The sequence below is a fragment of the Etheostoma cragini genome, chromosome 3 (genome assembly GCF_013103735.1).
Source record: "Etheostoma cragini isolate CJK2018 chromosome 3, CSU_Ecrag_1.0, whole genome shotgun sequence".
In the NCBI taxonomy this organism is placed as follows: Eukaryota; Metazoa; Chordata; class Actinopteri; order Perciformes; family Percidae; genus Etheostoma; species Etheostoma cragini.
This window is the reverse complement of record NC_048409.1, coordinates 7,524,049-7,542,398: the sequence shown is the minus strand read 5'-3', so window position 1 is coordinate 7,542,398 and position 18,350 is coordinate 7,524,049. Positions and strand designations below refer to the sequence as shown.

Genomic DNA, 18,350 nt, shown 5'->3' with positions numbered 1-18,350 from the left:
TGATTATCACAGAACGCTGCGAGTATTACTCGTGCTCGGCAAAAGTGCTTTATCCGTACCGGATACTCGTTTCAGCCGGGTACTCGGATCACCCCTAATGGATACATAGGGTTACAAGCATGATGGTGACAACCGTAGGACAGAGAACACTGTAAATGTAAATGTGCTGTATTTATATAGCGCTTTTCTAGTCTTAACAAATACTCAAATCGCTTTTTACATCATACAGGAAACATTCACCATTCACACACATTCATACACTGTGGCCAAGCCTGCCGTACGAGGTGCCACCTGCTCATCAGATATACACTCACACACATTCACACTCCGATGCACAGCATCGGGGGCAACTAGGGGTTCAGTGTCTTGCCCAAGGACACTTCGACATAGGACTGAAAGGCCGGGGATTGAACCCCCAACCTTCCGATTGGCAGGCAACCGCTCTACCACTGAGCCACAGCCACACTGCAGGCGGGCTTTCACCGGCGACCCGATGGCTGGTTAGTAAATACGCAGGACCACCAAAAGCGTAATAAGTCAATTGACTTCAAAGAGTTTGCCAATTTACTCAAACCAAAGTTCAAAACACCTGTTGATGTCTGTCTTCTTTAGTTTGTTGGCTATTTACTTTTTTCACCTGGAACACATCAAAATTGTGTTGACTGTTTACATATCTGTGCTCATCATCATATACATTGTTTGTACTGGTGTTATTGTTGAATATATTGTGAATACATATTTCTAAAATTGCATAATGTTTTTGTTGAATTATTATTCCAAAATACTTTTTCTGACCTTTTCAAATCCCCTGACAAATAACCCATATTACAAAAAAGACTAAAACTAAGAAAAACTAAAACTAAGCATTTTTCAAAATAAGAAATATACTAAACTAGCAAACCCACTGTAAAAACAAATTAAAAACTAATTGAACTGAATTGGAAAACAAAAAGTCAAAACAGAATAAAAATAAAAAATACTGAAAAATGCAAAACTATAATAACTTTGGTTTGGTACTGTCAATATGTTTTATCGTGGTCAAAAGAATTGTGGCAGAAAATCGTGATATCAATTCTAAGCAAAGAAATTGTGATTCATATTTTTCCCCAAATTGTGCAGGACACAAACACACACACCCCCCCCCCCACACACACAAGAGTGTAAAAGAGAAGGATCGGCACAGAGAACTGCGCATCTGGTTTGAACAGTTGGGCGCGCAATCTATGCTTCACAGCCATTCACAACTCTTCAGGGTTCAATATTAACTTTTTGTCTAACCGGCAAAATGGCCAGTGAATGTTCAAATTTTACCAGCCACTCTAATTTTACCATTGATTTTTGACTACAACAAAACTACCAGCCACTTTCATATTATACCAGCATTCCCCTCCCTTTTTTGTGCTGATCCAAAAATATATACGATTTGTGACTCAAAACTGCGATGTGAACCGAACCGTGAGTTTTGTAATCTGAATAAGCATAAAAAAGAATTTAAACAGCAGCAACAGAAATACTGGTGAATTATCTGGGCAGATAATATGGCTGGCATCTTAACATAAATTCTACATCAGGAAGCATTGTCCAAGTTTGAGCATCACTGATTTAGACATTTTTCCATTAAACATATACAGGTTACGTACACAAATATGAATTTGCTTAGATTTTATCTACTTATCATGTTAGTCCAATTATTATTATTAGCATCCTTGTGATGCAGACACTATCAAAGTACAAAAATACTTAGGTGTTTTAGAGGAAGAGAGAGAGAGAGAGAGAGAGAACAGATGAGAGAATGTTTTCAGGTTTTTTTCAGTTCATGAAAGTTAACAGTAACATTTTAGGCGTGGATGACAACACATTTTCATTGTAGATGGATGCAAAGACATTCATCCTGGTATCCTCAAATTATCTGAAATGTCAACCTCATGGTGGCATAACAGGTAATATCAGGTGATCACTAAAGTCAGAAGGATTTAGAAGCTGAGTACCATAAATACCCCGGCTGTAAACAGTTTTATTTCCCATTGGTTCTTCACAGTAATAGCTAGGGGTGATCCGAGTATCGGGCTGAAACGAGTATCCGGTACGGATAAAGCACTTTTGCCGAGTAAAAGTATTTTACGAGTAATATGAGTCAATATCCGTGCTCGGATTGAATTCAACCCCTCAACTGGCCGCGCAGCGTTCTGTGATAATCACAGCGCCCCCGCCTACAAACACGCTCGGATCAATCACACACACAACATGGAGAAATATTCTCTCTCTCTCTCTCTCGCTCCCGCTCGCTCCCGCTCCCGCTCCCGCTCCCGCAGGCATGCAATCGGGTCTGCGGATCTGTTCCGTTAACTTTTAGGGTTTCTTCAGCTTCAGGTTTGTTTTTAACTTCGGTTTACATAGTTACATAGTAAGCAGTAGATTTCTGGTGAACGTGGGTTTAAGACAAGCTGCTCGGTTTAAATGCAACTCCCGTTGCGTCTCTGCCATCGGAGATTTTTTGTTTTGACTGTCAGCTGGCCCCCGCCCCCTCTCTCTGTGTCCCTCTCTTACACACACACACACACACACACACACACACACACACACACACACACACACACACACACACACACACACACACGGTGTGGAAAAAAAACTAATAAAAAAAGAACAAAACAAAAAAACAATCACACTGATAATAAAAAAGAAAAAGTTAAAAAAAGAAAGTTATATTGAGTATGAAAACTCTGTTCATTAAATTTTACTTCATAATTGCAACGGCATGTGTTGTATTCATTGTTGCAAAACCTTCTGTATATCGTTTGTTTGTTACCATGACAACACCATTGATTTGAAGCTTGATGCTGTCATGTAAATAGTTTTCAAATCAGCAATAAATATAACAATTTTTCAATTGCATGCTTAAATAACATACCGGTTAAAGCCCCGCACATTTCAAGAGAGCCTGACCCACTTCCGGTTTAAATTTGACAGCTTCCGGTTTAGGCCCAGTCCGAGTACGGATACGATTACAGATAATTCATGTGGTATACAGTATCTGTATACAGATACAGATAATGCTGTACTCGCTCATCCCTAGTAATAGCCTTCCGTTATTTTGGTACTTGAATGTTTTTGTTATAAAGCAGCAAAATCCGTAAATGTTGATTCATTAGAAGTAACGTAACGCAACTCCACTGTGATTATTGTTACTTAGCAAGAGCACTCTTTGACAAAAGCTGTCCAATCCCTTACAAGGAATGTTTTACAATCCACCCGCCACTGTGGCTGGTATACGAGGCAAAGTCCCCCGCCACATTGAAAAAGTACCCGCCATTAGCTGTTGGCGGGTTTCAAATGTCCTACCCTGCCACCTACCAAGAGCCTGGATCTGTCCAAGGTTTCTTCCTAAAAAAAAAAAAAAGAGGTTTTCCTCCACACTTGAGGTTTCTGCCTAAAAGGGAGTTTTTCCTTGCCACTGTAGCCAATGCAATGTTGGGGGTAGGGCTGCACAATTAATCAAATATATTATTTTTTATCTTAAATCAACCAGGCATTTTCATATTATACCAACATTTAAAGCTTATCCGGAGCCTTTTTGGTAAGGTTACTAGGAAATTTAATATTCTAAATATAAACAAAAAACAATGCAAAATTGGGCGCTTAGAGAGCTCAGTTGGTAGAGGTATTGGTATATACTGTAGAGGTTTACTCCTTGACGCAGCGGGCCCGGGTTCGACGCCGACCCACAGCCCACAGCCACTTAATTACTTCCGGATCATTTCAACTTCCTAAGTAAAATTGACTATTTGACCGCAGCTAGGGACTTTTACTCGTACCAAGAGTATTTTTACAGTGTGGTTATAGTACTTTAACTTAAGGAAAGGATCTGAATTCTTCTTCCACCACTGCTAGCTAGTTGCTTTTAGTCAGAGGCTGTGAGATGGCCACGTTCCCTTCATTTTTCTAACAAGTGGAAATAAATGGAGAGGGAAACAAAGAAATGTGACATTTAGGCTTGGGCAATCTTTAATATTTTTACTACTAATATTTATTACCATCCAGTCATGGTTACGTGAGATTGCCAGGCTACAACACGTAACTGGACAGAACATAATATGGATATGGGGAGCGGCATCTACTTAAATGAATGAAACTGGGTACACTGACTCGGCTGTCCTGCCTCCTGCTAGACTGACGCGCTGACATGCTTCTGTTTTGTTTGCGCTTCGGTAGTTTAGGTAGTTTTTGTCATATTCTACAAGACAGCGGAAAATTATCCACTTTAGCTTTATACTAATATTATAGCAATACCATTATTGATACTTTTCTATTATTTGTTGAAAAGTCAAGACCACAAATTCTTAATCTTAACGGAACTAGGAGTGCAATGGATCACAAAACTCATGGTTCAGATCAAGGTTTTGAGTCACAGATCAGTTAAATTTTTGGATTAGCAGAAAGAAAAAGGGGGGGGGGGGGATTTAAAATATAAAACATTTTAAATAAATATAAAAAATAAAGATGTAATTACTTTTAAGAATAACTTCTTTCACCAGTAGGTTGCTGTTTAACAACAAAAACAGATGAGAAAAGGGTAGGGCTGTAACGATATTAGATATAAAACAGTAGGTATTTTTGTCACAAACAACAATAACGCTAACAAAGGTGTAACGTTACGGATAGCTGCTTTTCTGACTTGGGTGCCTGGGTCTGTTTCCCAATGGTTCAGTAAACTAAAGTTAGCCTCTGTAGCACTGGAGTTAAAGGTCCAATATGTAATATATTTACTGTAATAATTATTTTCACTTTTTGTAATTTCCATTCCGTGACAGGATTTCTGTTTGTGTTTTGGCGTGTTGTTATCAACTGCCTAGCCTTGACAGCCAGGGTTGCCAGATATACCTGTAAAATTGTAAAGCCAGCGCACTACAGCTGTAACGTTAGTACAGCCATGAAAGCAGTAAACAAACAAACACGATCACAGAGATAGATTCTACCCAACCTAAAAAAACAGCATGTTTCCAACAGTCGCGTGACCAGACGTAACAAACCTGGGTAAATATTGGAGATGTATTTGAAAGATTGAGACAGAGTTGGCTAATTTCCCCCTGAACAGGTAAGGTTTAGCTTGTGTTATGGCATTTCAACCTTTGTGTACTCAAATTGAATTATACAGCTATAGTACCTGAGTTGTTTACATACAAACAAATTGAGGCACAGCCAGTAAAGTGATCCCGACTGGTCCTGACTGACGCCACCATGCTAACCCTGCTAACTGCTAATGTTACAGAAGGACCAGGCAAGCGAGCCACGGCTGTTAACAACGTGCAGCGTGTTCAGCGGACTGTAGCCAACTGTGGTCCGTAGCCAACAGCGATGAGACATTTTAAGCCAACAGAGGAGACTAATAATTGGGAAGAAAGGACCGTGAGTTAGTAGTGTGATTAGCAATTGTTGCCGTAATTCTAACCCATCCAGCTGTAGTGCATGTATTTCAGGCCTGTGTGTGAGTACTAACAAAAAAAGTGTGTACACAGAGTGTAGTGCAGTAATTTCCCCATTGGGGACTAATAAACAAATTATCTTATCTTATCTTAACCCAATAAAGTGTGCATTTCAGTTGAGTGGAAAAGGACAGCATGGTTCTGGAATCTTTAGCGGTTCCTACTGTAATTCTAAGCCAAGGAAGTATGTCTGTTAGTTGGGAACATAGCTCCTCGTGAGCACGGGTTTTTATGACTGTCAATATAGCCAGCATCTAACGTTCTACTGTGCATCTTTTATTATCTACTCCGCTGTGCTGTGAAGTAATATAAGACAATTGTCTAGCAACAGTGTTGTGAATGTTGCAGTCTCAGCCTGGCAACCAATGTGAACTTTGGAGGAAGGGGCAGGGGAGAAGACTCTCTCCATTAGTTTGAATTTGTACTGCAGTAACTATTTTAAACAATAGCTGTCAGTATTACATATTGCACCTTTAACTGCTGACAGGGTTTGGATTGCTGTAATGATAGTGGCTGACTGCAAGCTGGCTGGGGCCTGAATGTGGATGTGTCCTTAGTACTGTTGCAGCGCCGGGAGAGTGAGGCAGACAGACAGGGGTGTGCTAGCTGGCTAAATTACCAATTAGATTAGTCGTCTATCTATAGAGTTAATGGTACTGATGAATTTGTGGGTTAGCCCAGAGTTGTTAACCGAGTCAAAACAATCACACGAAAAAAAAACTAAACGTGTTGAAAAGGGATGTAACGATACACCAAACTAAACCAAAGGATTTGGTTCGTACAACGATTTTTGACCAAAGACAAAAAGTGCTTTGTTGCCTATTGTATAGGTGCTGGTTGACAAGCATGTAGCTAATGCTAGGTCTAAAACGTTAACTAGCTAATTCTTTGTGGGTAACATACGATTACGACATTGTTAAATACACTCAGTTATTTTTAGTATTATTAACTGTAGAGATAGACAACTAATGTAATGGTAATTTAACCAGCTAGCTTAGTACACTCCTGTCTGTCTAACTCACTCTGAAAATTATCCACTTTAGCTATACACTAATCTCTGTTCTCTGCAAAAAAACACCCTGCTATTTGGCAAGTTCTCCCACTTAGAAATCATGGAGGGGTCTGAAATTGTCATCGTAGGTGCATGTCCACTGTGAGAGACATAATCTAAAAAAAAAAATATCAAGAAATCAAAATGTATGATTTTTTTTAACTATTTGTATGATACATCTGCAAATGAGTATTTGAACATCCGAGAAAATCGATGTTAATATTTGGTACAGTAGCCTTTGTTTGCAATTACAGAGGTCAAACGTGCCCTCTGGTTTTTCATCAGGCACAACACTGCAGAAGGGATTTTGGCCCACTCCTCCACACAGATCTTCTCTGGATCAGTCAGGTTTCTGGGCTGTCGCTGAGAAAAACAAGATATAATCACCTCTGCAGCGGTAGAGGGATTGGATTCCGTTACGTGAGTCTGAGCTCATGACTCCTATGGATTATCCAAATGGTCATTGGCAAACTTAAGACGGGCCTTGACATGTGCTGGTTTAAGCAGGGGAACCTTCCGTGCCATGCATGATTTCAAACCATGACGTCTTAGTGTATTACCAACAGTAATTTTGAAAACGGTGGTCCCAGCTCTTTTCAGGATATTGACCAGCTCCTCCCGTGTAGTTCTGGGCTGATTTCTCCACTTTCTTAGGATCATTGAGACCACACAAAGTGAGATCTTGCATGGAGCCCCAGTCCGAGGGAGATTAACAGTCATGTTTAGCTTCTTCCATTTTCTAATAATTGCTCCAACAGTGGACCTTTTTTTACCAAGCTGATTGGCAATTTCCCCGTAGGTCTTTCCAGCCTTGTGGAGGTGTACAATTATGTCTCTAGGTGTCTTTGGACAGCTCTTTGGTCTTGGCCATGTTAGTAGTTGGATTCTTAACGATTATATGGAGTGGACAGGTGTCTTTATGCAGCTAACAACCTCAAACAGGCGCATCTAATTTAGGATAATAAATGGAGTGGAGGTGGACATTTTGAAGGCAGACTAACAAGTCTTTAAGGGTCAGAATTGCAGCTGATAAGACAGGTGTTCAAATACTTATTTGCAGCTATATCATACAAATAAATAGTTTTAAAAATCATACATTGTGATTTCTGGAATTTCTTTTTTAGATTATGTCTCTCACATTGGACATGCACCTACGATGACAATTTCAGACCCCTCCAGGATTTCTAAGTGGGAGAACTTGCAAAATAACAGGGTGTTCAAATACTTATTTTCCTCAATGTAGTGTCTATTGCCCAGGGCCAGGCCAGCTTAGTGGCGTCTTTCTCCCGTTACCTCCCACTGTCTCTCGTACCTACACCGGCCTCACACCCTGCCCCCCCTCCGCAAGCAGTGAGGAAAGAGCAGAGAGGGAGGTACTGTACCTCAGTCACAGGATGGAATAAGACATGGAAAAAGGTGAGCAAACAGTGACAATGCAGGATACCATTTTAAAAATCAGTGACAATAGGAAAAATGAATACATGGTAAGATACTAATCCAGTCTCTCTCCAGAGTGCAGTTATCGGAACGTGCCGGGAGTATTTTCGTGGGATGTGAGCAACAATTGATTACCGTGTCACACTGTAGTGCTCGCTGGACAATACTGGCGTCTTTTCTACAGAAAGTCGGCAGATATGTCTCAAGTTGCATTAAAAAAAAAAAAAAAAAAAAATCACTAAGGGGGTTTGAAAAGTCGCTAAATCTAGCAGCTAAGTCGGTACCTGCTCATCTCGCCCACCGTGCCCCGTCCTTTTTTTTTCCATTGTAGATTAGTATAGCCTCAGTCAATTAATGTACGCAAGTATTATTTATTTTTATTCTATGTATTCTCCGTATCAATTCATGTGACATCCGTACCGTTTCGGTTCAATGCGAATACATGAACCGTTCCAGCCCTAGAGTAGTGTGGTCACTCAAGGAGAGCGAGCAGTAACAAAGAGTAGCGTATGAGTGCCACTGTGAGGAAAAGCGAGAGGAAGAAGAGATAGCAAGGATGTTGTAAAGTGAGTTAAAAGTGAAGAGAGAAGAAGAAGAGTGAGAAGATTGAGCTTCTCAAGACACAGTGGCTTTATCTGTTGTCAATACCGCAGGTTAAGTGAATGACAAAAAACATTGGCTTAAGCCTTAGTACAGTGTTTCCATTTCAGGTCAATGTGAAAGTCTTTACTGTGGTTTGTTGTTATTTACCGCCACTTTGCTTTCTTTCCTCTTCGTTGATCTATTCCACAGACAGTTCAGGGCAGACACTTTGCAGTCTTAGCAACTCAGCAGACAGAGAGCACAGAGGGCAACTCGGCAGTCTGCTCACTTGTTGCTCTCTCTAATATAATCTATAGGCTACAGGCTGAAATTTAACCGTGCGGTTTCATTAGGATTAAGCTATAGGCAAATGGAAACTCCACAAGCTGCTAGGCAAATATGCAATGGTAAACACTGCAGTGTTAACATTAATGTGTCCATGTCAGCTCAATGGACTGTCCATTCTCATGTGCAAAGCTAAAGTGATGAGCAACTTAAGTTTTTTTTCTCTCCATAAAGTCTTGAATGTAGGACAGAAGCCAGATGATGAGGATAACTACACAATGATTATTGCTTTGATTATATTTCCTATCACACAATATCTGTTCTGCTGTAACCTTCGTGAGCAAAAAATAAGTAAAGAAATATGCAGTGATGGCGGTGACGATGTCATCAACATGGTAGTGGCACTTCACCGCCAATATTACGGTGATGTGGTTATCGTCACAGGCCTACTCTGCACCATTGCCCTATTGTCCATTGTTTACAAACACCATTGCTGTTTTATAGACTGTATATCAATATTTGTACATAGTAGTTAAAAGTATTTGTTAACCTTTGTTGTCCTTGTTTTAGCTATTACAATGTAAGAACATTGAGAATACCAAAAATCAAAGTTAAATTCCTTGCCCAATAAAGCAGATTGCGATATTTTACACAACACTGTTATTACTGTAGTTATTTCAATAGCCCAAGCACACTAGATGTCAAACAGATTAACAAGAGTTAAATATTTTAGTATTTTATAGTAGTAGTTTAAGTAAAAAAACATATTTATTGAGAAAAAAGTAAAATAGACTAACTGAAAGGTTTTATCTGGGGCTTAGGGTAACAATAATCAAGCCTTAAACCGATTGTAGTAATCCAAGCTGAGCTGCTAAACGCTGGCTAAAATCCATGATCTTTGGCACCTAACACCAGATGCAAACACCTCTGAATACTTAACAAAGCCATATTACTTTTAAATGGGTAATAAAAATGTTTTTCCCCTCAACCCAAACTGGTTGTCAGATTTCCCTTTAAAAAAACACACCAATTAATTTTAGTAAAGGAATCTGAATGGGATACCTGGCAGAGTTAAAGATTCTTATTGTAATTTCTAAACTACCTTAATTTATTGACTGAATGTCAAAATAAGGTTTCAGTTTACCGAAATTTGTTTAATTTTAAAACAGGTACAAGTACTACAAACCTTGTAGATATATCTAGTACTACTGATGCAGATGTGAACTATATAACTAGATTTCTTAAGGAAAAATAAAGCTTTACTATGGTTGTTTCACCTGCCCTATCAAGCAGACTACCTGACAGTGGTTGTTATGAAATAATCTAGCAGGGAGAGCCGCAATCACTCTTACTACTGACGTTTCCTCACATGCCAGTAACTTAATTTGCTCATATGAATATAGCGTGCTAACCCAGTCACATCTTATTTGTTTACATTAGCTAGATAGCTAGGCCTGCTAAAGTTAGCTAGCTAGCAAGCTAGCTGGCACAAAGGAATGCGTTTAGTTGATATAGAGACGCTTATGTGCAAGTTCAAATGTCCTTAATATATTGCTTTATTTTATTATATTGCAACCGACCGTCTAGGTCCGGACAAATCCCAGGACAAATGCGCGATAACGTTCCATCTGCTAATTGATCGTGGAGACGGCGCTAGCTAAAAATTACCTAATCTTCAGTGTTTTGCAGCTGGTATTAAGCGCAATACAAAACAAATTTCAGTCGAAAAACGACCCCTGTTTGGAAAATGTATCTTTAATTAGTTTTTTGAAAGGACTTCGTCTGTGAAAATGTAACCTTAGCCGGAGTGGTGGGGCCTCAAGACTTCTAAAGCTTGCTACACCCATCCACTGAATCAACCCATCTTACCTGCTCATCAAATCTAGTAATCACGGCCTGGACCCACTCCACTGGTTTGTGAGCCGCCATGGCCGGGTGGGGGGACACCGCGACGTTCTGGTGATAAATCCAAGGTATAGGGCCGGAGCTGACAGGCTTATTTATGAATAAAAAATTGTCCTGAATCGATGGAAAAGGACGAAAGGGGCGAGAATTTTTCCCTTTCTGTAGGCTTCACCATGCCACCGCCATGACACACCACCGGAAGTCTTCTTCAGAGAAAATTGATAGGAGGCGTTGGAGACCAGGGTCAAGCTAGATGGAAAAAAAAAGACCACTTCCAGGCACAATCTTCAAAGTAACGATTGTTGAAATATTTTCGAATTAGTGAATACAAATACATAGGTGAGGTAAAGACCATTCGGAAGATCAAATTTACACTTAAACAAAAAGAAACTAGAAATCCTCATATTACTGTTAAACATTTGGTAGGTTTAGCCCCTTGTCTAACGTTAACTTAACCTAACGCTAGTTTTGGAAACCTTGCATTTCATTTAATCGCTACTGAAATTGTGTGATGGATATTAAAACTTCTGGATTTTTAGCGAAAACACCACCTAGCTGTGATTAACGTTAGATGTCCTGCTTAACCAACCACAACAGTTTTTGAGATTCCTTATGTTTTATTTTATTTTGAAATTACAAATAACTCTAACTTCCGCTACTAATGTTAAAAAAAGATGGAAAATTGGTAGATCATTTGAGAGGTTTGTTGCGCATGCGCTGAGTAGGTTAGGGCTATCGTTCGAGGTGAACTGCGCCTCGTCTGTAAAGTGGACGGGAGCATCAGGCGGCAGCAGCTGGTAATAATTGCAACATAGTAGGTTAGTAGTAGTGTACTACTTATTAAAATTATTTTAAACACAAAAAGTAGTATGGCACTTTACATTTTAAAGTCAGAATTTGAAGATCAGCTTTATTAGTCAAGTGTGTGTAGGGGAGCGCAAGGAACAATAACACGTTTTGGCTAAATATTTCTAAAACCACTCGAGTTTTACTGTTCGTATTTTTTGTTTTTTTACAAGCAACATACATATCTCTGCTACAAATGTGCACTGGAAGTTAGATTTATAGGACCTACCATTCTTGAACAAGTCGACGTACGGAGCCCCCGTGGGAGAAAAAACTGTGCATGGGGATAAGTAATCTGTTTTAAAAAACGTGAGCAAAATAGGAAAGATAATATATATACTTTATATTCTTACCCTAAATAACTTGTCTCCTCCTAATTGTTCTATGTACTTTACAGCACTTAGCCTACTGTTAAAACATAAGTTTGGAGACACTGCCTATTTAATCATTAAATGAATAGATGTTTTTGTGTCGGTGTTGTAGTTATACGTCTAACCCAGCTAACAATTTTTGGTTCCCAGAACGTTCTGGTTGCGGGAACGTTCCCTTAAGGTTTGTTTTGGTTGTATTTCGGTTGTCTGTTGGTTAATTGGAAGGTTTTCCTAACGTTCTGGGAACGTTCGTTTTTGGTTACAGCGACCGTTCCGTAACGTTCTCTAAAAGTTACAACCTTTAGAGAACGTTAGGCGAACGTTCTGAGAACGTTGCAACCTTTTGCGAACGTTACGGGAACGTTCCCTTAACGTTGCAACCTTTAGAGAACGTTAGGGGAACGTTCCCTTGGCGTTGCAACCTTTAGCGAACGTTACGGAAGCGTCCCTTAACGTTGCAACCTTTATAGAACATTAAGGCAACGTTCGCTGTAACCATTAACGAACGTTCCCAGAACGTTAAGAAAAGATTAGATTCCCCTAACCTTTAAATAAACTAACACCCATACCATTTGTGTGTATGTGTATGTACTATATATACACCCACACACGTGCATACATACATACAAAAGTTATATTAATAGGAATGAATGAACAGGCAAACTTGATGGCATTTCAAAACTTTAATATTCAAACTAAAAAAATTACAAAAAAGATAAGGAATAAGTAAAAATGTAGTGCCAGATGCATAAAGATCTGTTTGTAAAGTATGTGCAAAGTAAGTCACAAAAAAAAAAAAGTTAGAGATGTAATCCTAAGAATGAACACATTGAAAAAATAAATTTTTAATTAACTTTATTATGAACATCACACAGAAGAACTTCAATGTACCGTCTGCGGGGCAAACTTCAGAAACTGCCCAATGAAATCCTCTGCTACTGCAGAAGTCAGCGCAGGGAAGTTTTTCTGGCAGGCCGCTAGAGTAGAAGTCAAAATGAAGTAAAGTTGTAAGTCAAATTAAAACCTCTTTTCAGCCAAGCTAAGCATAATATTAATGTGAACAATAAAATAACACCTGCCTTTTATAACCCTGCATACAGCCAGGTCCTGGAAGGCTTTCTTTGTTTTTCTTCTATGCAAGCTGCACTGTCTCAGCACATCATTCGTTGCAGCTTGCCGCAGCATTAGTTGCGGATGGCATCACCTCCAGCACAAGAACCGAGGGTTGATAGGAAAAGTTGCTGTAAAACATATAGTAACAATTTATACATATAGTCTAGTCTAGAGCATGTACAATCTCATTTTGTAAGAGAAGTCAGTTCAGTTAGGATATTGGATTTTATGCAATTATATAGTGTTCATCTTAGGGCAGGCCAATGGCCACTTAATTTCCATATTGATCCTCCTCTCCATACATACATGTACACACAGTCACACACACACAGACACACACAGACACACACACACACACACACACACACACACGTGAGCAACTTGAGTCTTTCCTCTCATTTTGATCTCCATGTCTGAGCCACCTCCTACTGTGGGATAACTTACCTCCCTCTGTGTGAGTTCTTCTGTTTAAAACAAAAACATTACGTTACTCCAGTGATCCTTGCCATTAAATTTTACTTCATTGCAAATGCAAAATTCAAAGCAACTGTACCTTCAAATGGGTCCCAAAATGAAGTGTCAATCCGTGTTAGGGTCACTAAAGACTCATCCTGCTCTGGGAAACCAGCTGGTTTCCTGCATGGCGTTGATACATATAATAAATAAATGATTTATGATTGTTATATAAGATGATTAAGTTGCATTAGACAATTAGACAAAATACACATTTCAGCTGGTGGAGGAAGTGTTGAAGTGTGTTGAAAAAAGACAGGAAGAGACAAACATCAGAACAATCACATGAAATGCACCATGTTGACTGTCAGTGGTTCCATGTTAAGAAATATGACTGGTTTCTCATATGCATGCATACATGCATATTGTAATGCAACTTACAGACAGGGCTTCCAGACACACGCTCCGTCCTGGACAGTTTATCTGGTCGTGCAACAGAGTCATCTGTAATACAGAGAGCATATAATTTGTACTGATTGTAAAATACGCAATTTGAAATATGTAAAAAATGTAGTCTATAATTAAGGTCTTACTTCTCAATGAATCTGTCATGAACCTCCTTGGTCCTTAGTCCACAGCTTTTGCGTAGGAATCTATGTTAAGAGAACATTTGTGATCCAGTAGCGCAAAAAAAGAAGAAAAAAAAAGCATTTCCTTACAGAGTATGAAAATGCACATAGTACACATAGTATAGCAGCAATAGGTTACCTGCAGGGCTGCCAACTCTCACGCATTGGCCGTGAGACACACGCATTTGACTGGTTTCACACGCTCACACGCCACACCCCCGATTTCTCACGCTGAAGTGTCAACCCGGTCGGTCAAATTTCTGAAGGATGAGTTTATCTGTAGATCTACCTATTGAGCCACTCGTGATCGATTAGTTGTGCTTTCAGAGAATGTGAGGGGGTTCAGGAGTGCTCCCTGTCTGTGGAAGTTTCGAATTGTCGCAAACTGAAAACGTTTTTTTCACTAGCCATCCCAGGTTCATTTCCCCGGCTTCAGGTATGTGCTCTGAGTATTACAGACCCGTCCGTCGCTTCGTGTCCACTCGCTCTGTAACAATAAAGGTGAGCAGCGCGGCTGGTGGACCCGCTCTGCTGTGGGCAGTGACGCGTTGCATCTGTGCGTAGACCTCCGATAATGAGCAGCTTACAGCCTCCCATAAACTTTGTCAGAGACCAGAGAACCAAATGGGCCTCGGTGTCTGTCAGACGGTCTGCATGAGATCCACAATAGCAGCGGAGCAGTGACACGCACAGCAGACTATATTACAACTCTCCAAATATCGGACAACAGAGATGGGAGGAGTTATATTTTGAATGTGCATAAAGTTGTAAACATGAGCAAAAATCTGATGAAACACATCTTAGCTATACTAGACCTATATGTACTATACTATATACGACACTGCAACGTTGGGCCACTATTGTGCTTCTCTTACCTCGGTGCATCTCTAAATGTAACTGTAAATAATTCATTTAATGTTTCATAAAATGAACAAATAGTCTTTATTTCCCCCCGAAATTAACTACAGTAAGGGGGGAGAGGGGGGGCAGAGGATGAGGGCCAAACATTACTGAGCCTTGGCACAAAGGTTAAAGGATTAGAATTTATGTAAAACAGTGGTTCTTATTCTTTAGAATTTCAGTGGTCTTAGTTGATCCCTCAACATTAATTTAACTTTGGGTACTGGACCTGTTCCCCACAGACCACAATCTTCTCAGCTGTTGCTGACATATGCTACTGTCTCTTTATTTGGTTCATTATGTGTGGCACATTGTCTGGGTCAGTTCTTATATCATAAGAAATTAATAATGTAAATGCTAAATGCCCTAATACCTGTTGATACTACAACAACACAAAGGCTCTTAACCCTACAGTTTTGCACATATCATGCAAGACTTGATTTCTTGATTTTTTCAGCACAAAAATCTCCAAAAAGTGCCATTTAATGGTTCATTTAAAAAACAAAATCCTGGGGGGGCATACCCCCAGACGCCCCTAGGGAGAGCCCCATCCCCCGCAAATGACAAATCCCAGTTTAAACCCTGAAGTATAATGATGCTGAAAGAGCCAAAGAAATTTATTTGTACGCGGCAAAATATGGGTTGGCCCCCCCAAATCTCACTCCAAGGTTTTTGGAAAAGTTGGCAGCTCTGTACCTGTACACAGCCATATTTCTTTAACTGTATATTTGGCCCAGCTGCTGTTGGGCAAATGGCACACTTTGACTTGGAGCAGAGGGAGGTGACAGGGAGCTCCTGAAGAGCATCAGCAGCTTATCCATCTTCTCTTCAAATGTATCCATCCGCTGTGCCATGCCGGTAACGGGTGTCCTCATGGCTGTGAAAAAACGAATGCTGTTAGTTTTGTTGTTATACATTATCTACGTATATGCGAACAACTTAAGTGAGTCTTCTTACCTATCATTTCCATCTCCATGGCCGAGCCACCGCCCTATTTTTGTGATGATGTTCTGCTGTTAAGAACAACAAAAAGTTAGTTTCTCTCAAGTCCCAGGTGGCGGAGGCAATGCCGTCTGCTGACCTGAAAGGAAGACACACACATCAGAATAGTCACATGATATGAACCAGGTTGAATGTAGTTCCATGGCAGGAAATGTGTCTCCTAAATACATTATGCATAATGTTAACTTACGGACAGGGATTCCAGACACACGCCTTGTAACGGAATGCTTTCTTGTTTGTGGAACAGATTCATCTTAAAATGACAGATCATGCAATTTGTACTGATTGCAAAAAGAATATTTAAATGTATACAGTCAATGTAAACATTGTACGTGACAGGATTTCTGCATTGTAGCCAAAATACTTTGTAATGGGGAGACACAGCATCCACAGAAATGCATAGGGTTAGTTTGTAAAGCCAGTATTGCAGCTGTGTAGCATACACATATTACGTCCCTTGCTGTATCTTTCACTCAGCTTGCCGATAACTGCCTAATGTGCGTTGCAAGATGGCTGCCAATCTACCTGGACTAAAGACTTTGATTGCATTTGCTTTCTTTATGTACTGTACACTACAACTAATTAAAAAACACTGAAAAAAATGATATCTTATTTGTAACATAAACGCAACCATGGTAACATGATGACACAAAACATACAATGCGACAAAGCAGACACATCGTGCACAGCAGCAAACAAAGGGAAATATGTATGCAATCCATTTAAAGCACAACTTTGGCCTCGCCTTTTTGAATGGGAGTGCTAGGGGCCCTTCTATGATAGCATCAAAATCAACATTTTTAAAAAAAGAAGGCTCGACACAACGACACAACATGACACTTTGCTCCAAGTCTCACCTGGGGCTCAACAGACGAACTCAGCAATGAGAACATTGTTGTGCACAAAGAGTTTACTTAAAAGAAAATACTTTGAGCAAATCATAGCATAGCAAGATGGAGACGAGGGGAAATTGTTCTGCTAAAGTGAGTTGTTTACTTCAGCCAAACTTTTCTTTTTGGTCAACCTGATCCAAACCGGATTATAACAAAGCCACATGGGAGAAAGAGTTTAATGTGCGGGGTTAGTTGTGAGAGATAGCGGGTTAGTTGTAACACATAACACAAATAATTCCATAGCATGGTGCTGTACACCTAATAAAACTATACAAAACACTTCCTTGCTAAACTCTGCATAATATAGTTTATTTATTTATTTATCTATTAAAACTCATTACCCTAGTGTGTGGATATATTTGTTAATTTTCACTCTGATTTGTAAAAAAAATTAAAAAAAATAAGAAACTATACTGATGGGGTTGGTTTCCGGTAGCGACCAAGATGGCTGCGTAACTTCAATGCTCTCCGACGTTTTTTTCTAAAAACAACCCTAAAACTTTTGAGATTTGAATTTAAGTGAAATTTTACAGAAGATGGAGTCTAGGGTGGTTACAAGGAGGAGAGGGGGGACGGGCGCAACACCTGTTTCCGAGGATTTACTGCAGAACAGCCAAAGCTGCTCCCCGGTCCACGTGGCCGAGGGGCAAGAAATGGAGGAGGCTAGCTTGGAAAAGGTACTAGTCGAACTGAGAGATTTTAGACGCAACAATAAGCAACAGCTCTCGGAGATACAACAAGACCTTCACAAGACAAGCGATAGACTGGATGAAGCTGAGGGTCGAATTGACGAGGTGGAAACGGCCATGCAAGCGGCGACATCGCTACTCACGCAACTCCTACAACGCCAGGACAACATGGAGGCTAAACTTACTGACCAAGAAGGCCGCGCACGCCGTGAAAACATAAGGATTTACGGTATTCCCGAGGGGGCTGAAGACAATAATATCGAAGATTTCATAGATAAACTACTTAAGAGTTGCCTGGACTTTCCCCAGGACGCGCAGATCAAAATCGAAAAAGCCCACAGAGCCCTCGGCCCTAAACCCGCTAACGCTCAGTCAAAGCCTCACTCTATTATTGTCAAGTTTGCAAGCTACAAAGTCAGAGAAGACGTTATCCGTAGAACCTGGCAGAAAGGACAAGTGCAATACAACAATGGCCGCTTTTACGTGGACCACGATTACCCACCAGCTATTATCAAGAAACGTGCAGAGTACAATCAAGCAAAGAAGATATTGAAGGAGAGGAAAATTAAGTTCCAAACTCCCTACCCTGCAAAACTACGCGTCTTCTAAGGAGATGAGACCTGCCTGTACCAGACCGCGGCAGAGGCAACATCAGACATGGCATCACAGGGGCTCCCAGTCAAAATTGTCCGCCCCCCGGTCAACCCAAAC

At 40.2% G+C, this 18,350-nt stretch overlaps 1 protein-coding gene across 3 annotated transcripts in view; it reads right to left on the bottom strand.

Annotated features, from left to right (window-relative positions):
- nf1a (neurofibromin 1a) overlaps positions 1–10,972 on the bottom strand; it is a 204,789-nt gene extending 193,817 nt beyond the window's left edge. For all 3 annotated transcript variants that reach the window (XM_034866988.1, XM_034866990.1, XM_034866989.1), the window contains exon 1: positions 10,708–10,972. In XM_034866988.1, the coding sequence (XP_034722879.1) occupies positions 10,708–10,767 (60 nt within the window). In that variant the 5' untranslated portion in view covers positions 10,768–10,972. The remainder of the gene's footprint in view (positions 1–10,707) is intronic.
- Between the last annotated feature and the right edge of the window lie 7,378 nt (positions 10,973–18,350).